Consider the following 22,248-nt stretch of genomic DNA (forward strand, 5'->3'; position numbering starts at 1 on the left):
CGCAGGGATTACCCTGGATTACCAGGGCCACGTAGTGACAAGGGTCCTGTATTTTTTTAAGAGCCCTCTCCTCCGCCTGCTGGAAGCCTCTGTGATGTCAGTGCCTGGTGTTACCACGGCTCAAGGGATGTTTGTGGGATGGACGGGCGGCTGCCGGAGGTGTGAGGAAGGCCAGCTGGGTGCCAGCCCCCAGCTATCACTCGGGGCTCTTCTCCTGGCACCAGCCCCCTCACTCCCCCTCCTCTTCCTGCCACCGCTCGCTCAACAAACATGACTTGCATGTGCCAGGCTCGGACTTCAGGAAACTTTGAGTCTGGTCGGGAAGACGGGGTCATTGAGCAGACTCCCGGAGAAGTGGGCGATGGCTCTGGAGTGTGCTGAGGTCAACCTGGAGGAGGCCTGGAGCCAGCAGGTGTCCTTGAAAGGGACGGCCCAGAGTCTTCCTCTACTTTGAGTCACGTTACGTGTGGCCCAGAATCACAGCCAACCTCGCGCGTACACATACACACACACACACACACACGCCCCCGAGCCAGGCACACGGCAGATGGCCACGTCCAGCTGGTCCCAGGGTTTCTGCTGCCATTTCCTTGAAGAGACACAGGGCTGAGCTTGCTCTGCCACCAGCCCGCCCGGGTTCAAGTCCCAGCTCTTGGATTCATTCCCTGTGCAAACCCAGGCCAGCCCGGCAAGCCCTATTGTCTCGGTCCCCTGCCCTGTTCCCACTTCTGTAAACAGAAATGATGCTTATAATCCCGCCCTCGGGGCACCTACCGTGGATGGTGGTAGCGACCAGTCAGTGAGATAATCTCATTTAGGCCCAGATTCTGGCTTTTACTTCTTGTTCAACCCAGAATAAATATTAACTTTTTTTTTTCTGGCCTTTATTATTATTTTTTTTTTTTCTCGATCATTTGCTAGAATGTGGTAGCAGGTGCCAAAAACGTAAGGCAAGGATTCCCGGAAGGATACTTCCATTCATGTCTTTTTCTCCCGAGCAGAATAAACAACCGTTGGTTGTGGCAGATGTGAGATGGGCTGGCGGAGGCCGAGAATTGTCCTGATGCCCTTCCACGGACGGACGGCCAGCTTCTAAAGGATGGACAGGCGGAGAGGTGACTTCCTCTCTGACGCTGGCAGGATTCAAGGGGGGCCCACTTCTCTCTGATTCAGAAGCGGGAGTAGCTGAGTTCTGGGAAGAGTGAGGGGTCTTTGGGCATCAAGGTGGGTTGGGGTCTGGACGGAGGTCCACCTTGGGGCAGGGATTTGGGGGAGCAGCTAGATGGAGGCTCGGAGTGTGGAACAGGACCGGGTCGTGGTTGAGTGGGGTGCAGCCCCCCAAGAGACAACGGTTCATTCGTTCGTCCAGCCGAGGATCACTCAGCGCCAGCAATACACCACACGCGGCGCTCACGGTTAACGGGGATAATCAAGGTGGAGGCAGAAGGCAGGGAAGGCGGTTTGGAGACAGCCCCGGCAGGCAAGGCAGATGCGGGCTGGCCATTCCAGCCAGAGCTGGACTCCACCAGGGGACCCCATCCTGGGCGAGGACAGCACCACGTCCCTGCGCCAGGGCAGCTCCCCGGTTCTCCTGTCGCGCCGGGGTGCCATCCTCACTCTGGAGCACTCACTGACTCCCCCTCCTCAAACTCGGAAAAGGTTTGAGAGCTCAGAGGTGGAAGGGACATGCTGTGTGTCTTCCCTCCGTCTGAGCCCCGGGTTCAGTGCACGCCCTGGGGTGCGGGGGGGGACCCCGACGGCCTCTCCTGCAGGGACATCTGCTCTCCCGTGGAGTTCCGCAGTGGGTGTCCTAGTCGGCTCCCCCCCGTATGGACCTGGCGCTCCTGGAGGGTACGCACCACGCTGTGAGAACCCGCCCGAGCCATGTTACCTCGCTGGGCCTCAGTTTCCCTTCATGAGAACCAAGGGAGAGGCCCTCTAACATTCTGCAGAATCCTGCATACACACGACACTCCAATCCGCCCAAGAGCTTTAATTGTGGGATGGCAAAGAAAGGAACCTGAGGGTTTGGAGGCGGGGTGGGAGCACGCCTGGGCCAGATTCAATGCCCCGGGGGATCCAGTGGGTTCTGGCCGCACTGCCCCTGGCGTGGCAGTTGTCAGAGGCGCGGGACAGGGTGCAGGCGACGGGGGGGCACGGGGATGGCATGTTCCCGCCGGGACATAGCACACACGGGCGGGCTGGGGTAGGATGAGGTGTAAATGCTCTCCCGCGGGGCAGCCTTGGGTGCCAGCCACCTCCGCCTCAGCTGTTCGTAGAGTCCATAGTTTGTAGGGGGAGCTGCAAGAGAAAGCAGGGTGTGGGTGAACAGGGCGCGGGCTGGCCAGGGGATCGTGCGGCGCGGGCTCTGGGGGAGGAGGGCTCGCGGGGGAGGCGGCTCAGGCGGGGCCCGCTCCCCGCTGGTCCTCGGAGAGGTGACCCCCCGACTCGTCGGGATGGCCCTGCGGGCTCCTGGGGAGCCGCGCTACCCCAGTCCAGGCTCGGGAGACCGAGCTCCAGGAGAAAGCCCTGCAGGAGCAGCGCACAGCACAGCGACAGGCAGCTCACCGTGGAGCCCGGTCCCTCTGCACCGAGGGCGGAGCCCCGGCAGCTGATGCAAAGAATGAGGGCGCTGGCGTGTCAAGCGGATGGAGGCACCCTCTTATCAAAACCCCTTGCTGCTGGAAGGACCAAATCCACACTCCTGCTCCCTCCACCTCAACCCACTGGAATGACAACTCTCCAAAGGCAGGAATTCCTCCCTGCTCATCACTCTCCGTCCCCAGGTGCCACATCAGGGCAGGGCACCTGGAGGTAATAGTTACTATGCCAAGATGACTGATCTGAGGGCAGGGATGCCGCTCCCGCCACCTGTGCTCCGGGTAAACCGTGCTGCCGTGGTGCCCAGTGAGGCCTTCACCCCCGGGCCCCTCGGGTCGGGCCCCTGTGCTCGGCCTGGACGCCGTGGCCCCTCGCGGCCCCACACACGGCGAGTACCGAGGAGGGGGAAGTCCGATCTCTCCGGGAGCCACAGCAACTGGTGCCCGTTCCAGGTGCGCCGCGCGGGCAGCGCCGGGTTATGACCACGCCGGTTGTAATGGTCGTCGTACGTGCTGATCAGATGGCGGCGGCAGGGCTCCTGGTGGCCTGCGAGCAGGTGTCTGTGCGGGAGGCCCTGGAGGGACAGGCGTAGGGGCCGTTACCTGGGGCCAGGCATCCCCGTGGCGGTGGCCACTGGGGGTGTCGCCGCCTGGGCCCTCGGGGCCACCGCATGGGACACGCAGCTGCCCGGCCCACCGCCACCCAGCTCACCTCCCACACACACTCAGCTCTCCGTCTGGGGACCCCCAACCCAGGCCTAGTGGGTTCATCCCTGGAACGGGCTGCCAGGGGCCCGCCGGAAAGAAAGGAGGACACGCAGCTGAACGGGAGGGTCGGGGCCACCCCACCGCGGCCCTTGGGGCTGCAACTACACCCTCTGACTTGTCTCTAGCCTCCTCCATCCGAGTGCCCATTTCCATGGCGGGTGCAAGATATGAATACAGAGCCTGGCATGTGCATCTTGTACTGCAGTCAGTTGCTGTGGGAAGAGTCAGAGAACGGCCCATAAATCGCCTTCTCCTGCAAAGGATTTATGGCTCCCTCCACTGGAAACTTCTCTGGTGGGAGTTATTTACAAGGAGAAGAAAGCCGCGTCCTCCTTACTCTGGGACGTTTGCCTGCTTCAGTGCTTTTCCTAAGAAAATCCTCTTGGCCCTGGAAGGGAATCTTGGAGGCCTGGGCTGATTTACAGGGGAGGATAATGTGGATTTCCATGCCTGTCCTCCTGTCTGGAGCAAACAGGGAGGTCTGTGTCTGCCGTGGTCTGGAAGTGCCGGCTGCACATAATATTTCAAGTGGTGGTTCCATAAATAAGTCAGATCACAATGCCAAAGGGAGACGAGGGGGACAGGCACAGACATTAGGCAGGGGTTCCCAAGATCCACATCACCAGGTGCCCAGAGTGGGTTTCCAATGCCCGGGAAGGCAAGTTGGAGGGGTTCCCAGGAACCAAGGGATGTGCTGACGAGGTGTCACGGCAGGGAAGAGAGACGGGGACTTTCTTGCTGCTCTTCCTGACCCGGGGCTTGGCCCTGCTGTCTCGATTATGGGGCTAGGATTTTTGTTCTGATAAGACATGGTTAGGTGACGGGTAGAGAGACAACTGCCTTTGAAAGAAGCGATATTGAAAGTTTATTAGTTTCCCGGGAGGGGGGCCCGCTGCACCCCACAGGGCCACAGAGGGCAGCGCCAGGCTCACGGAAGGAGCAGGAGAGACAGAGAGACCGACAGAGAGAGCGCGCGTGGCCCGGGGCATCCATGTGGTTTCCAAGGGAAGGAACAGGTAAGGCAGGGTAGGGAGGTTGAGACGGTTAGGATTGCAGCGTTTGAATGATTTCAGCAGGCTCTGGGTTAAAGGGGTGCCTCTGGTTGTAGGTGCCCGGCCCTGCAGTGATTTAGGGCAAAGGGATGTTGGCTTGGCATGTGAGCCTTACACAAAAGAGGTGGGTGTGGGCTCTGGATTGGTTGGCCTGTATCCCAAAGGTGTGCCTCCGGGCAGGCTGTTTACTGTCTGTAGGAACTCGCTAGCCCCGGGAGGGCAGTCTGGCCAGGATTAGCATGGCCCCTAAGACAACAAACCATCTAAAATACAGAACATAAAAAAAATGTGATGAATATACCTGCCTGGGGGGGGGGGACACAGGGAGGGGGTCCTCTGGGGGATGCTAACCCCATCTATCTCGGTTTAAGGGGCGCATCGGCATTTGGCCAGGAAGGAGGAATTGCGAAGCTGGGATGGGGCCGGGTGTCCCAGGAGGAAGGGCGGAGTGAAGCCGAGCAACGTCCAGGGTCCCCGGCACACAGATTTGAACCGAGTCCTTCGAAGTGAATATCTATTACGTGGCTCTATTTTGTGTATGTGTTGGGGGGGGGGGGGAGTCCTTAATTTTAACCAGATTATGTAAAGATTTATTTATTCACTATTTTAGAGAGAGAGAGAGAGAGCAGGGGGAGAGAGAGAGGGAGAATGTTAAGCAGACTCCCCGCCGAGCGCAGAGCCCAACTCGGGGCTCGATCTCAGCCACCCCGCAATCACGACCTGAGCCGAAACCAGGGTTCAGATGCTTAACGGACTCAGCCACCAGGCGCCCCTTAACCGGATTCTATATGCGTGTGTGCGGTTGTCTCCTCATCAGGGGTCTGTAATGAGTCCAGAGGGCACTAATGTGTATTGAGAACTAGGCCGAGAGCCTCGTATATACCGATGCTCGGGCACCGGGAGCCCCAGATCCTGGGTTCTTATCCTGACTTCCTTACGTTAACGCGCGTTTGTGCCTTCAGCGCACACTAATGGTAAAGACCGGCACCCGCAGAGCGTCAGCGCATCCCGGGGATGTCGGTGCCATCCGGAGATGCCAGCTCGGGGCTGAAACTTGGGCGCTGTTTATACGGAGATGGCTCCCAAACGCAGGCGGCAGAGAGGCGACCCCAGCAGACCAGGAGGGGAGATTCGAGGACACTTCCTGCGTGATTTGCCGATCAGCCACCTGCTTAGCCCCTTACCCACCAGCTACACAGTCTGGGACAAGACATTCGCCTCACCTGGGGCAACTTTTACTTGAAAATGAGGGTGCTGGGAGCGGAACAATCTCCTGGGTCCCTTCCAGCTCCAAGCTGCTCCCGTTCCGACAATGTCCGCCCCGAGTTTAGGCAGGTATGGGGGTGGGGGACAGGGTGGAGCAGGTGTGTCCTGAGGTCGCAGTGGCTGCTTCCTGCTGGGGGGGGCCTGCAACACAGCAGCTCACAGCCTGGCACTCCCTTTTTATTTATTATTTTTGTATTATTTTTTATTGGGGTTCGATTTGCCAACATATAGTATAACACCCAGTGCTCATCCCGTCACGTGCCCCCCTCAGGGGGAATGGTCCTTGACTTTTTATACAAAAGGCCAGGGCAGCCCAGGTGGCTCAGTGGTTTAGTGCCGCCTGCAGCCCACGGTGTGACCCTGGAGTCCTGGGATCGAGTCCCAAGTCGGGCTCCCTGCAGGGAGCCTGCTTCTCCCTCTGCCTGTGTCTCTGCCTCTCTCTCTCTCTGTCTCTCATGAATAGATAAATGTTAAAAATCTTAAAAAAAAAAAAAAAAAGCCAGGAAGCTGGGGCACAGATGATACAAAATACTCCCATCCAAGCATCCACATAAGGCCTCCAGAGGGCCTTATGCTATCCCCCACCGTGTTCCCTTCCATTGTTTGTTGCTTTGGTCCCTACACCTTTTACCTACACCCTGTTGGGAGAGTGTGGAGGAACAGGGAGGGGACCCGGGAAACGCTGGGACAGGGCAGGGGGAAGGCTACCAGCCTGAGATTTGGCGGATTGTAAATAAAGGTGAGGCCAACAGCAGCCCCCGGGTTGGGGAGGAGAGTGCTCGGGGACTACTCTCCTGCCTCTGGGGGGATGGAGCTGGCCGGTGGTGTCTCCTGAGTGCTGGGGGAGCCCAGGCCCGAGTGTGGGGCCCCCACTCCTCTTACCTCAACTCTCCTCTTGCCATACCACCTGGAGATCTGGTCTGGCCTGTGGCCTGGGAAGGGCACATACTCTTTTCTGTAAATGCTCTGAGGTGTTTTCTCAGTGGCTTTGGTGAACTGGAAAAGATGAAATATTCAGGATGACTCATGCAACGCACCTTCTCAGGCTTCTGGAGCATCCCCTCCCCTCCGGGGCTACGGGAAGCAAGCGGAGCCCAGGGCATCCTGCACAATGCAGGCTTCATTTTGCTCCCTCCCCTCCAGAGTTTGCAAAGGACCATCGCTCAGGCACTCGGCACCCCATCCCTCAGCAAAGCTGTTACTCGGGCACCTGACCATTCCTCATGTCTGCACCTGTTCCCTTCGACTTCTCTCTCCATTTGCCCCTCCTGCTTGCCTCCTTCCTCTCTCTTGCTTCTCTGTTTTCCACTCTCCCCCACCGCCCATCTTTTGTTTCCTGGTTCACTTTTTAAAATTTTACTGTGAAAAAAAAATTAAAAAAAATAAAATAAAATAAAATTTTACTGTGGTCAAATATACCTAACAAAATTTACCATTTTAATCATTTTTACATACAGAGTTCTGTAGCATGAAGTACACGTACGTGGTTGTGCAACCATCATCATCATCTGTCTCCAGAACTTCATCATCTTCTCAGACTCTGAACCCCTTAGACAGCTCCCTCCCGCAGCCCCTGGCACCCACCATTCTGCTTTCTGTCTCTACGAATTGGACCGCTCTAGGGACCCCACGCGAGTGGAATCATATACAGCGTCTGTCTTTTGATGCCTGGCTTATTCCACTTAGCATAGCGTCTTCGAGGTTTACCCCCATTGTAGCCTGTGTAAGAATTTTCTTCCTTTTAAAGGCTGAATAATGACTGCTTCATTGTATGCATGCGCTACGATTTGCTTATCCATCCCACACTGTGAATAATGTGAGCATGGATGTGCGAATCTCTCTCTTCCAAATCCCACTTTCGGTTCTTTTGGGTATAAACCCAGAAATGGAATTGCTGGATCGTATGGTCATTCTACGCTTACTGTTTTCAAGCAATTGCCATACTGTCCACCAGAGCAGGTGCACTGTTTTACATTCCCGCTGATCATGCACAAGGGTTCCAGTTTCTCCACGTCCTTCCCAACACCTGCTACTTTCTTTTTCTTTCTTTTTCTTTTTTTTTAACCATAGCCATCCTAATGTGTGCAAAGTGGTATCTTACAGTTTTGATTTGCTTTTCCCTAATGAATGGTGATGCTGGGCATCTTTTCATGTGCTTATTGTCCATTTGCATAACTTAGAGGAATATCTGTTCAAATTTTTTTTCCCCATTTTTAATCGTTTGGGTTTTTTTTGTCGTTGAATTGTAGTTCTTTATATATCTTGGATATTAATTAAGTCTGTTGATACTGTTCTTTGATGCATAAAAGTCTTCAATTTTGAGTAAAATCCAATTGATCTATTTTTTTCTTTTGTTATCTATGATTTTGGTGTCCTCTCCAAAACAATCATTGCCAAATTCAATGTCACGAAGCTTTTCTCCTATGTTTTCTTCTAAGAGTTTTACAGTTTTAGCTAGGTTTTTGATCCATTTTGAATTAATTTTTGTATGTAGTGTAAGGTAAGGGTCCAATTTCACTCTTTCACATTTGGATATGCAGTTTTCTCAGCACCGTTAGTTGAAAAGACTGTCCTTTTGCCTTTGAACGATTTTGCCATCTCTGCTGAAATCATTTGGCCAGATATGTGAGGGCTTATTTCTGAGCTCTTTATCCTATACCATTAGTTTATATATCTGCCTTTATGCTAGTATCCCAATATTTGGTTACTGTAGCTTTGTAGTAATTTTTGAAATCAGAGAACATGGGTCCTCCAACTTTGTACTTCTTTTCAAGATTGTTATGACTATTCAGTTTCTTGAGATTCCAATGAATTCTAGGGTGGATTTTTTAATTTCTGCAAAAAAAAAGGAAAAAAAACGAAATCATAAGGACTGTGTTGATTTTGCAGGCCATTTTAAGGTAGTATTGATGTCTTAACAATATTATGCCTTCCAATCCATGAACATAGGACATCTTTCCACCTATTGGTATGCTTTATTTCTTTCAACAATATTTTGTAGTTTTGCCTCTGTGGTTAAGTTTGTTCCTAAGTATTTTATTCTTTTTAGTGTTATTGTAAGTAGAATTGTTTGTTTGTTTTTTAGTCCCCCTCTTAGATAGTCATTGTCAGTGTATAGAAATGCAACTGATTTTTGCATATTAATTTTTATCTTGCTACTTTGCTAAAATCATTTATTAGCTTTGATAGTTTTTTCTGGATTTTTTGTTTGTTTTGTTTGCGTATGTGATGTTTCTTTTTTTTTTAAGATCTTATTTTTTTTTAATTTTTATTTATTTATGATAGTCATCAGAGAGAGAGAGAGAGAGGCAGAGACACAGGCAGAGGGAGAAGCAGGCTCCATCCACCGGAAGCCTGACGTGGGATTCGATCAAGGGTCTCCAGGATCGCGCCCTGGGCCAAAGGCAGGCGCCAAACCGCTGCACCACCCAGGGATCCCGTATGTGATGTTTCTAAGGTTTGGTACAAATAAGATCCTGTCATCTGCAAACAGAGATAATTTTACTTCTTCCTTTCCAATTTCTGTGCTTTTTATTTCTTTTTCTTGCCTGATTGCCCTGGCTAGAACTTATAATGCTGTGTTGAATAGAACTGGCAAAGCAGACATTCTCATTCCTGATCTTAGAGGAAAGAAGTGAAGCCATCTAGTCATGAACTTTTATTTTGGAGATGTTTTCGTTCCTTACTAGCTATACATCTATTCAGATTTTCCATTCCTTCATGACCCTTTCTTCAATACATACTGTCATTTTTTGGCTCTTACAACAATTTTTTACTTAAAGCCTTTTTTTTTTCCTATGAATCAGTATAGCCAATGTACTCTCTTTTGGTTGCTATTTGGATGGGTATCTTTTTCCGTCTTTTCCCTTTCAACCTATGCATGCCCTTAGATTTAAAGACAGTCTCATATCTACATGTTCAATGAAATTCTTATCAAAATACCATGGACTTTATCCAGAGAGTTGGAACAAATAATCTTAAGATTTGTGTGGAATCAGAAAAGACCCCAAAAAGCCAGGGGAATATTGAAAAAGAAAACTAGAGCCGAGGTCATCACAATGCTCGATTTCAAGTTGTACTACAAAGCTGTGATCATCAAGACAGTGTGGTCCTGGCATAAAAACAGACACATAGATCAATGGAACAGAATAGAGAACCTGGAAATGGACCCTCAACTCTATGGTCAACTAATATTCAACAAAGCAGGAAAGACCATCCACTGGAAAAAGGACAGTCTCTTCAATAAATGGTGCTGGGAAAATTGGGATAGCCACGTGCAGAAGAAGGAAACTAGACCATTCTCTTACACCGTACACATAGATAAACTCAAAATGGATGAATGATCTAAATGTGAAACAAGAATCTATCAAAATCCTAGAGGAGAACACAGGCAACACCCTTTCTGAACTTGGCCACAGTAACTTCTTGCAAGATACATCCACGAAGGCAAGGGAAACAAAAGCAAAAATGAACTATTGGGACTTAAGATAAAAAAGCTTCTGCACAGCAAAAGAAACAGTCAACAAAACTAAAAGACAACCTACAGAATTGGAGAAGATATTTGCAAATGACCTATCAGATAAAGGGCTAGTATCCAAGATCTATAAAGAGCTTATTCAACTCAACAGCAAAGAAACAAACAATCCAATCATGAAATGGGCAAAAGACATGAACAGAAATCTCACCGAGGAAGACATAGACATGGCCAACACGCACATGAGAAAATGCTCCGCATCACTGGCCATCAGGGAAATACAAATCAAAACCACAATGAGATACCACCTCACACCAGTGAGAATGGGGAAAATTAACAAGACAGGAAACAACAAATGTTGGCGAGGATGTGGGGAAGGGGGGACCCTCTTGCACTGTTGGTGGGAATGCGAACTGGTGCAGCCACTCTGGAAAACTGTGTGGAGGTTCCTCAAAGAGCTGCCCTACGACCCAGCAATTGTGCTGCTGGGGATTTACCCCAAAGATACAGATGCACTGAAATGCCGGGACACCTGCACCCTGATGTTTATAGCAGCAATGTCCACAATAGCCAAACTGTGGAAGGAGCCTCAGTGTCCATCAACAGATGATGGATAGAGAAGCCGTGGCCTGTGTACAGGGGGTATCACTCAGCCGCCAGAAACGACAACCACCCACCATTAGCTTCGACATGGCTGGAGCTGGAGGGTGTGATGCTGCGTGTAGTCAGTCAGTCGGAGAAGGACAGTGAGCATATGGTCTCACTCACACGGGGAATATGACATAGTGGAAGGGATCGTAGGGGAGGGAGGGGAGCTGAGGGGGAAACATCAGAGGGGGAGACAAACCACGGGAGACTCCTGACTCTGGGGAGCGACCAAGGGGCAGTGGAAGAGGAGGTGGGCAGGGGTGGGGGTGACTGGGTGACGGGCGCTGAGGGGGGCACGTGACGGGGTGGGCACTGGGCATGATGCTATATGTTGGCAAATCGAACTCCAATAAAAACATATACAAAAAATAAAGACAGGGATCCCTGGGTGGCGCAGCGGTTTGGCGCCTGCCTTTGGCCCAGGGCGCGATCCTGGAGACCCGGGATCGAATCCCACGTTGGGCTCCCGGTGCATGGAGCCTGCTTCTCCCTCTGCCTGTGTCTCTGCCTCTCTCTCTCTCTCTCTCTGTGTGTGACTATCATAAATAAATAAAAATTTATTAAAAAAATAATAAAGACAGTCTCATAAATGGAATATAGTTGCATCCTTGGTTTTGGGTCCCCCCCCCCTCATTTTGCCATTCTATGCCTTTTGATTGAAAGGTTAATCTATTTTCATTTAAAGTAATTACCGTCAGGGGAGGACTTTCTTCTGCCATTTTATTGTTTGTTTTCTTACAGGATTTTTTTTTTTTTTTGTCCCTCATTTCCTCCATTACTAACTTTGTGTTGATTATTTTCAGTGACAATTTTTATTTCCTCCTCATTTCCTTTTGTGTATATTCTAGAGCTATTTTTTGTAGTTATCACGAGGATTGCATATAACATCCTGAAGTTAAAACAATCTTTTTTTAACAACCTATTTTAAATTGACACCAATTTGACTTAGCTCATATATTAAAACTCTTTTTTTTTTTTTTTTACAGCCCTTCCATCTCCCATTTTATGTTACTGGTGTCATAAACTCCAAGTTGATATATTTTGCACCCATTAACACGGATTTATAATTATTTTTATGCATTTGTTTTTTAAATCCTATAGAAATAGTGGAGTTACAAACCAAAATTATGATAATAGTGGTTTTTATATTTGTCCACGTGTTTACCTTTACCAGAGGTCTTTATTTCATACGGCTTTCAGTGACTGTCTAGCATTGCTCCATTTCTTTTTTTTAAAGATTTTATTTATTTGCTCATGATAAACAGAGAGAGGGGGGCGGCGCAGAGGGAGGATCAGGCTCCATACAGGGAGCCTGATGCGGGACTTGATCCCGGGACTCCAGAATCACACCCTGGGCCGAAAGCAGACTCTGAACCACTGAGCCACACAGGGAATCCCCTCATTGCTCCATTTCTTGTAGGGCAGGCCTAGTGGTAATGAACTCCTTCAGCTATGGTTTATCTAGGGATGCTTTAGTTTTTCCTTCATTTTCGAAAATTGGTTTTGCTAGCTATAGTATTCTCAGTTGGTAAGTGTGTGTGTATGTTGGGTTGGTTTTTTGGGGTTTTTTATCATTTAAATATATCACCCTACCTCCTTTCGGCCTGCAAGATTTCTGCTGAGAAATCTACTGATAATCTTATAATCTAATAATCTTATCAAGGCTGCTTCGTACTTGAGTCATTTTGATCTCAACAGGTTGAATATATGTCTTTTGTGTGGGTCCTTCCAGATGTTTCCTATTGAAGTTTATGGAGCTTCTTGGATTTGTACACCCATGTCTTATCTTTACATTTAGAAAATTTTCAGCCATTATTTCTTCAAATATTCTTTCTGCTCTTCTCTCTTTTTTCTCCCATAATATGTACACTGGTCTACACGATGGTGACTCTGTTCTCATTTCTTTATTCCTTTTTTTTTTCCTCCTCAGACTCAAGAATTTCAAATGATCTCTCTTCAAGTTCTCGGATTCTTTCTTCGGCCTGTTCAAGTCCACTGTCAAACACCTCTAATGAATTTTTTCAATGTAGTTATTGTATTTGTCAATTCCATAATTTCTGTTGATATTTTTTATAATTTCTATTTTTTATTGATACTCTCACTTTGTTCATATATCATTTTCCCAATTTCCTTTAGTTCTTGCTCATGTTTTCTTTGAGCTCTTTATGCATATTCGAGGTGGTTGTTTTAAAGTTTTTGTCCAGTCCATTTAAAGGAGGGTCTCCACTAACAGGTCATGTTCCAAGGTAAGTGAAGGCTTAAGTTCTCAGGAGTTTTCTGAACTTACATCTTGCCTGAACCCGTGTGTGTGTGTGTGTGTGTGTGTGTGTGGTATGTTTTTTATTTAATCTTTATACACAGCTATATTTAAATGCCTTATTTTCCCAAAGAGTGTATTTCTTGCTTCTTCTCAAGGCCTTTTATGTTCTGTTGCATTCCTCCACCTGTAATCTCTGGCCTCAGACCTCCACAGGTCTGTTGTGCCCTAGAAGCTTTCACCAACTGTAATCACCCCCACTTTTAACAGCTTTTCTTAGCCTGAAACATGAACTATGACATTTCCCCCTATTTGAGCTCTAGGTTAAGCAAAACAGAGACACAAATTCCTCAAGCAGCGTCTAGACAGATTAAAATATTGCTCTAAAAAATTAAAATGAAAAATAAAATAAAATAAAATGTTGCTCCACTCTCTCTGGGTTCAAGGGAGGTAACTGGGAGCTGAGCCATTGCTTCTCTTACCCTACACCATGCTGTTCTAAGGAGAAAATGAGAAAAAAGCAAGTAAAAATACCATGGCATTTCCTACCATTTTGAATGTGACTTTTTCTAAACTGGGCATTTGTGTGGTTGCTGCGGACCTCTGACAGCTTTTCAGAGCTCTTCCATAGTTATTTTAGGTAGGCTATAGTTTTTTGTTTTTTTTTTTAAGTGTTTCTGTGGGAGAATAAGGAGCTAGAGCTTATTAGTCTGCCATGTTTCTCATATCACTCCAACTCTGCTCTCTTTATGCAATCTCTTCTGGGCATAGGAGTAACTGATAGTATCCTAGAGGGATTGCTCAGCCAATCCTCCTTGCCCTTGGACCTTCCCTTACACACACCTGCTCCCCAAATAAGGCCAAGTGCAATGAGAGTGAACAATGGCCACAGGCCACATTTAGCTGGAGGGGTGGTGAATGCCTATGTTCTCCCTGAAAACAGCCTTTTCCAGTTCTCAGAAGTCACCATCAACCTTCCCCACGCTTACACCAAAGCTGCCAATTATATATCGCCCTACTTTCCTTGCCCATTTCCCGAGAAGATGGAAGGATATCTACATGTCTCTGCAGAAATTTAAGTGGCTCGGTCTTGATTGTCACAAATAAAGATACTCAATTTCAAGTAGGCCAATTCAGGCAAAGTATTTTTGTGTTGGCCTTTAAAGCACGTGGGGACACCGAGAGCCCATGTGTTCTGTTTTGAAAGTAAAAACTGAAATGCTCAGGCAGGGCAAGGTTGTGGAACAGGTGTCAGAAGGCAGCAGCTCATCCCGGGACATCAGGGTGGGTTGGGGGGGGGCGGTAAGTACCACACTCTGAGAAGGGCCAGGCTCGGGATATAGCAGGTGTTCTTCATCTCAAGGTACAGAGGAATTAGGAACAAGGAACGCCAGATGCCTAGGCACACTCCGCTCAAAGTAATGCTGTGAGTCACAACTCTGTTGACAACTCTGCTACAGCATTTTCAAGATTTCACGGGGACCTTAATGATTGCTTGAATGTAACTCCTCTGTGAAGAGCACAGACTCTATTACCACATTCTTAAGACATAACCACCTGTGGCCCTTAATTTGGAAATAGTAATGACCTCATTCCTACCTCTGCCTGCCAGGCCATCCCTAAGCCCTCTGTCCATTTTCCCCCAGGGGTTCCTTACCTTCCTCCTCTCTTCCACCCAGTTTCCAGTGAGCACTCGGGTTGAATACTTGGTCTCAACCTTCCAGCTTGGGGTAGAGAATGGGTGTGGACTTACTGCACTCAAAAACTGCATGGTAACTGTTTGCTCCAAGTCTTTTGACTTGACACAGTTTCAGGTTTCGGGAGTGGGGAGACGTTATGCAGTTGCTGAGTTTAAGGAGTCTTTTTCATCTTCCCAGTCACCCTTCTGGGTGCATATATGTGACACCCTGCCAGTTTCACAAAAATGGCCTGAGAGTCTACTTTCAGCCTCCAGGGAGAAGTGATGTGATCTTGGATTGCCTACTGTTGACTGTCTCCATGGTGATAGGCTGTGCATGTAAATATTCTCCTTAAGGGGGAAGCTGATTCTTCAGGAGCAAAACTGACCCCTTCAAAGCAAATCAAACCAACAATAACCACCACAAATGCAAGGCCAGAAGGTCCTCGTTTTAGTGGAGTCACCCCATGAGAAGCATCATCCTTGGGGCACATTTACAAGGGTGAGTTGAGATGATCTCATTCTTTTTTTTTTTTAAGATTTATTTATTTATTTATTCATGATAGACATAGAGACAGAGAGAGAGAGGAAGAGACACAGGAGGGAGAAGCAGGCTCCATGCTGGGAGCCCAACGTGGGACTCGATCCCAGGACTCCAGGATCGCACCCTGGACCAAAGGCAGGCGCCAAACCGCCGAGCCACCCAGGGATCCCCAGATGATCTCATTCTATTACTAATTCTATTACTCTCAGGCTGATGTGCTAGGCCCATGTGGAGACATTTGTATATATTCAGTCATTTAATTCTCACAGCCACTATGAAGCAGGTGCCGGTATTATACTCATTTTATAGATGAGATCAGTGAAGCAAAGAGAGATTAAGTAACTGTTTAAAGTCACATATGTGGGACAACTGGTATTTGAATCCATTCTGATTCAGGCATAGACTCCTGGGTTCCACTCAGTGCCTGCCTGCCCCTTTGCTTAAGGTTTCCACAAAGAATCCCGTCTTTGTGCTCAAACTGATACCATGTGGTTTATTAAGTTAGTCTTCATTCACCCCCACAATCATTTATTGAGCATATGCTACATCTTGGGCATTGAGCTGTGGCTGTAATGCATCAGTAACTAGACCAGAGTCCCATTCCCACAGAGGGATCCCACTGAGGTTCAGTGGGAGAAAGGCCATTATTTTGTTTATTCACTAAGCAAAAAAAAAAAGCCAGGAACCACCTAATTATCTATCAAGCGAGGACTGGTTCAATAAATTGTGACACATCCATAAAATGAAGTACTCTGTAGCTGTTAAAAAATGCTAACACAGGGGATCCCTGGGTGGCTCAGCGGTTTAGCACCTGCCTTTGGCCCAGGGCACGATCCTGGAGTCCCGGGATCGAGTCCCATGTAGGGCTCCCGGCATGGAGCCTGTTTCTCCCTCCTCCTGTCTCTCTCTCTCTCTCTCTGTCTATCATGAATAAATAAATAAATCTTTTTTAAAAATGCTAACACAGAAAGATGCCTATAATATGATTGAATTAAAGAAGCCGAGCCCTATCGTCTCACTTGCCACAAATGAGGACATCCAATTTCAGGTGGGCCATTCAGAGACCATATTTTCCAACAGCCTTTAAACAAAAATACAGGAACTCCAAGAAACTATTTGTTCCCTCTTGAACTAACCATATGGGGGGAAGGACACAAAGACACACCACAGAGCATGGCAAGCCTCTGTTTGGCAGGGACTCCAGTCTGGGCACTCGAGCCAGGAAGAGAGGATGTCCTTCCAATCCAAGTACAGGGGGGTCATGTGTTCTGTGTAATTCCATTTTTAAAAACTTTTCATATAAAATATAACATAATATGAACAAGTACATTAAAATTAAAGGTACAGATGAATGAATTATGGTAGGGCAAAACCCACAAAATCAGCATGGAGGTCAAGAGGAAGAGCACTGCCCGCGCTCCAGAAGGGCCCCCACATGCCTCCTCCCTTTCCAACCTGACTTCTGTAGCTGCCACTTCCTTGCTCTTTTTAAATATGCTGAACACCAAAGGATGCATTTCTATACCCTTATGCTTCGCCTCGCCTGTTTGGTGAGTTGGTATAAATGGAGCTGTATAGTATTCATTTGAGTCTGATTTCTTTTCTGCCATATAGTTAATATTTTAAGATTCACTCATGTTGCATGTAGCTGTGGTTGCTAGGACCCTTTTGTACTGTCCCCTGCTGCCCAGGTCCAGCCATTTCTCTAGGGCAGTGGTTCTCAAATGTCTAGTTTCTTAAAAGTTATTGAGCAATCAAAGGGTTTTTGAAATATATATTGTATTGTGGTCTGTGGCCAGGTCATAGCAGCCCAGGGGAGCCAACTGTGTCCATTTCTTCCCAACACTACATCCTGTAAAATCACTTTGGTATCTCGAAATCATTCATGGTGGGAATATTTATATCACAGACTGGGCAAACCCAATAGGTTAACATAAATATATTGATTATTATTTATTGTTTTCAAAAAATTCCATCTGTGGTGATATATTGTTTTGTAGAAGGGAGAAAATCTAATCTCATATGGATATGTAGTTAGAAAAGAGAGAAATCTTTTAATAGACTTTGCAGCTAATTGTGGATATTCTCTGATACTACAGCAAAACCCAGTGAATGGTAGTTTCTTAAAGGTCAGTTACAATGTGGAATCTGAACTTTTCAGTCAACTCTCCGAACTCTGTTACATTAAAATCCACGGGTTGCGCTTGTGTTTTGGGCAGATCTTTCAGTTATGTGTGATTTTGTGGCATCGTGGTGGTCATTTGGAATACATTGGTATCTTGAGCCATGCACATCTTCCAAACATTGGCGTATTATATGATATTTTAAAAATTGGGTCACCTGGGTAGCTCAGTAGTTTGGCATCTGCCTTCTGCTCAGGGCATGACCCCGGGGTCCTGGGATCGAGTCCCACACCGGACTCCCCGCAGGCAGCCTGCTTCTCCCTCTGCCTGTGTCTCTGCCTCTCTGTCTTTCTCATGAGTAAATAAATAAATAATATCTTTTAAAAAACTAAAATGAATCAGATTTTGTCTTTGTGTGTGTGTGTGTGTGTTTGGTAAAGTGTGTTTTTCTAGGAATTTACACATTGCATCTAAATTCTCAATTTTTAAGAAATGTTATTCATAATTTCCTCTCATTATCTTTTCAATATTTCTAGGATCTATAGAAAGTCCCTTTTAATTTCTGGTATCTACCATTTGTGCTCCCCCTTTTCTTTATTGGTCTTACTAGATGCTTATCAATTTCCCAGTGTTTTCAGAGCCCAAACATGGCATTATTGATCATCTCTACTATGTGATTATTTTATATTATATTTTATATTTTAGAAACTTTGCCCAGAAGATATAAGAAATTATATAAAGATTATATAGATAGATAGATAGATAGATAGATAGATAGATAGATAGATAGATGTAATACTTAATCTTTCAATCATTTTAGGAAATTCTCAGCCATTCTATGTTCAAATATCGCTATTGCCTCCTTTCTTTCTCCTTGCTTTCTGGGGCACCAGTTACATATTTGCTACACCTTCTCACTGCACTTCTCAATGCCTCTTGTGCCCTCCCCTGTGTTTTCTACCTTTTGTCTCTTTGTGCTTGATTCTGAATAGTTTCTTCTGACCTGTATTCCAGCTCGCATATCCTCTCTCTTAAAGGGTACAATTAAACCCACCCAGTGGATTTTTAGTTCCACTGTTGCATTTCTCAGCTCTAATATTTCTGTTCGATTCATAGACATGTCATATTTACAGTTCTAAATTTTTAATTGTTCTACATTTTTAATTTTTAATTTATTTATTTCAGAGAGAGAAAGAGAGGGAGCAGGGAGACGAGAGAGAAAATCTCAAGCCAACTCCCCACTGAGCACAGAGCCCAACACAGGGTTTGATCCCATGACTCCGCGATCATGACCTGAGCTGAAACCAAGAGTCAGATGCCCAACTGACTGAACCACCCAGGCACCCCCTACCTTTTGAATTTTTAAATCACCACTTTTTGCCTTCCAAATTTTCAAATCTATAGATTTATGGATTATACTTATATTTGTATTTAAATGTACAGATTATATTTATAAATTGTGTATAGATTTACCTATTCTACTTATATAGATTATATGTATAAATATATTTATGTAGATTTTATCTCCTTGGACATAGTAAGCATAACTATTCTACTGCATATGACTCCTTTTATTTTTTATTTACTCTCTACACCCAATGTGGGTCTCAAACTCACAACCCCAAGATCAAAATTCACACGCTTTTCCAGCTGAGCCACCCAGGGGCCCTCCTTTTTTTTTTTTTTTTAAAGCTGTTGTTTCTGTGGCTTCTTTTTGCTAGTTTTTCTTTTCTATGTACCTGGTACCTGAAAAATTATTTGCAAAAATAATGTAGGATGACATTATCCTCCTGCAGAGATGACTGTCATTTGCTTTTCTAATCACTTGTGGATATTAGAAATTGGAGATCACGTCCATCTAGTTTAGGAGCAAACATTCTTGGTCATTGTATGATCCCAATACTGTGTGATTAGCACTCTGTTAAAGGAATTACAGCAAGCTCTGCAAGCTCTGAGAAGGTCCTAACCCTGCTTGGCTTTCCAAAGAAAGCAGAACCTAAGATGAGTCCAGAGAGAGATCGTGGATTGACTTCTCCCTTCCTGGTCCAGCATGGCCTAAAAACACTTCTTGAAGATGACCAATCTGCTTTGGGTCATTTCACAGAGAAGATAATGGTGGTGGGTGTTAGACTTGGAACTCAGACACATTTGGCTTGAACTTCAAGATTGCCCAAGTCAACCTTGGTTTCCTAATCTAAAACCTGGGAATGAATACCATGTGCACCATGAGATTATGAGAATGCAATGAAATGTCATCTATAAAACACTTCATAAGATGCCTGTCACAATAAGGAGTAGATAAATATTCAGTTCCTTCTTCCCTTTGTGCCTAAGCCAAGTTTATTTTAGTGACAAAATCCATTCCTTCCCCTATGATAGAGGAGCATATCTGGAAAGTTGGAAAATATGAGGGCTTTTTCTTATGACTAGAAATGCCTTGAAATGGAGCCACACACTGTCTTATCTGATTCAACTCTGTGCAGTAATTCGCAAGACAACCAGCTACGATGTTGGGGCAGAGATATTCTAGCCAGGGAATAGAGCAAGCCATGGCAACCGTGGGAATGAGGAGCCAATCTGCTGGCTTTGGCATCCTTTGCTTTCTTCTATGGGATGCAAAGATGTTTTGGAGGCACCAAACCAACAATGTTGCAGTCTGCCCCAACTCTTCAACTGACTCTTGTAGAGGTTCATTTGAGTGAAGGAACCTTCCTTTTTAAAATACAAGCATGTGGTTGAGCATCTGGCTTTGGCTCAGGGCGTGATCCCGGGGTCCTGGGATCGAGTCCCACATCAGGCTTCCTGCATGGAGCCTGCTTCTCCCTCTACCTATGTCTCTGCCTCTGTGTGTGTGTGTCTTTCATGAATAAATAAATAAATAAATAAATAAATAAATAAATAAATAAAATACAAGCATGCCATACCAACTTGGTCTCACCCAGCTGATTCTCAAGCCAATTGGTTTTCTTTTTGCCTTTGGGATTGATGGTTATAATCCATTGATTTCTCTCTCAGTTGAGATCTTCTGGGGAAAGGGAATGGGACAGACATCTCAGTAGCATCCACCAACATTTAAAATGTGCCCAGTTAACAGTTCACCTTGAATCCATCACAGAATCACACATGCAGAAGGGGGCGTGTGCCGACACATTTACTGTGGATTTATTTATGAAAAACTAGAAAGAGATCAAAAGTGTCTACCACTTGGGAATGGCTAAGAACTATAAAATAGTCACATCAGGGAATACTATGCAGTAGCTAAAAGGAGTAAGATAAATTTATATTGTTTACTAGGCTAGACTTTTAATGTGTATCATTGATTGAAAACATTCAAGTGTCACCACATGTACAGAATAATATCTTTTATGTACCAATATATGCAAAGTCACCCCACAAAATAATGCTTTACATATCTGTGTATGTAAAAGCATAGAAAAGGCTTTAAAGGATTGGAAGACCACCCTCTGTCAAAAAGGTGACAGTGGGTACCACCAGATATAAGCCGAGAGAGTGAAGGAAGGGTGATCAAAAATGACCGTTAGCCTTATCTCCAGTATTTGAAGGTTTTATTTAACAAGATAATATTGTGAAGCCTGGGTAGCTCAGTTGGTTAAGCATCCAACTCTTGATTTCTGCTCAGGTCATGATCTCAGGGTTGTGAGATCAAGCCCTGTGTCTGGCTCTATGCTCAGGGCAGAGTTTGCTCTTTCTCTCTCTCTCTCTCTCTCTAAAATAAAAAAAGAACTCTTTTAGGGGCACCTGGGTGGCTCAGTCAGTTAAGCATCTGCCTTCAGCTCAGGTCATGATCCCAGTATCCTGGGATCAAGCCCCATATTGGGCTCCCTGCGCAGTGGGAGCCTCTCTCTCTTCCCCTCCCCCCACTCATCTTTCTCTCTCTCTCTCTCTTGCTTGCTTTTTCTCTCTTTCTCAAATAAATGATATTTTTTAAAATCTTTTAAAAAATGAAAAGAATATCTTTGTGTATCACTTATATAATTTAAAATTAATTTTTTTAAGGTAGAATGGAAATCTTATGATTGAGAGCATGGTAAGCTGTAATATTGTCCAAACAATATCTGATGCCCCTCTCTGGGGAGAATGATGCTTCTCCGTCTCAACAAGGTCAGGCATGGCTGCATGACTTGGCCAAAGGAAGATGACCAGAAGCTTGCGGAGCCAGCATGTGATTTGCCATATTCTTGTCTCTTCTGCCGTGAGACTGGAGACATTTAACAGAGAGGCTGCTCCATCAGCCTGGAAGCTGGAGAAGACAATTGTGGAGCAGAGCTCCAGTTGACCCGTGAAGGCCGTGTGATGTGTAATGTGAGCAGGAATTAGACCTTTACTGTCATAAGCCACTGAGACCATGGGGCCACTTGTCATTGTGGCAAAACCTAACCTAGCCTGACTGACCAGGGATAACAGAGAGCCAGCAGTCACTCTGGAGCAGGGAGTGCAGGCAGAGAAGGAGACAAGGCTTGGGGCCAGAAAGGCAGGGAGGTCCTGAGTGGGGGTGTGGAGAACCCTGAGGGAGACACCAAAAGGGAAGTGGGGAGAAGAGCAGGAGAGATGAATTTTGCCAATTTTCCAACTTTGCTTTAGAACTTTGTCCTCAGTTGCCTACTGATGAATGAGAGCAATTTGGGATGCAACACATTGTCCTTTATCAGACGACGTTTGCCCTGGCCTAACTGGTAGATCTTTTCAGGGAAGTCCTGGGAATTTACTGAGAAAACACTTGGACAATGTCAGGGCTTAATAGTATGTAGTTGTCCGATCGCCCTGAGCTGGTATTAGCTGGGCACCGCAGCTACAGTGACCAGTTCTAAAGTCATTCA

General features: G+C 46.4%; 1 protein-coding gene across 2 annotated transcripts; it reads right to left on the minus strand.

Annotated features, from left to right (window-relative positions):
• Positions 1-1,978: 1,978 nt before the first annotated feature.
• CFAP107 (cilia and flagella associated protein 107) lies at positions 1,979-15,048 on the minus strand. Of its 2 annotated transcripts, none has more exons than XM_072828294.1 (4): positions 14,723-15,048; positions 6,569-6,682; positions 2,998-3,175; positions 1,979-2,301 (listed from the first exon to the last, which is right to left on the minus strand). In XM_072828294.1, exons 1-4 carry the CDS (start codon positions 14,834-14,836, stop codon positions 2,120-2,122), a joined length of 588 nt encoding a protein of 195 aa, XP_072684395.1. In that variant the 5' UTR covers positions 14,837-15,048; the 3' UTR covers positions 1,979-2,119. The 2 variants fall into 2 exon arrangements, with proteins under 2 accessions (XP_072684395.1, XP_072684396.1); XM_072828295.1 differs by lacking the exon at positions 14,723-15,048 and adding an exon at positions 6,920-7,041.
• Between the last annotated feature and the right edge of the window lie 7,200 nt (positions 15,049-22,248).

This window comes from Canis lupus, chromosome 5, assembly GCF_048164855.1.
Source record: "Canis lupus baileyi chromosome 5, mCanLup2.hap1, whole genome shotgun sequence".
NCBI classification, from domain to species: Eukaryota; Metazoa; Chordata; class Mammalia; order Carnivora; family Canidae; genus Canis; species Canis lupus.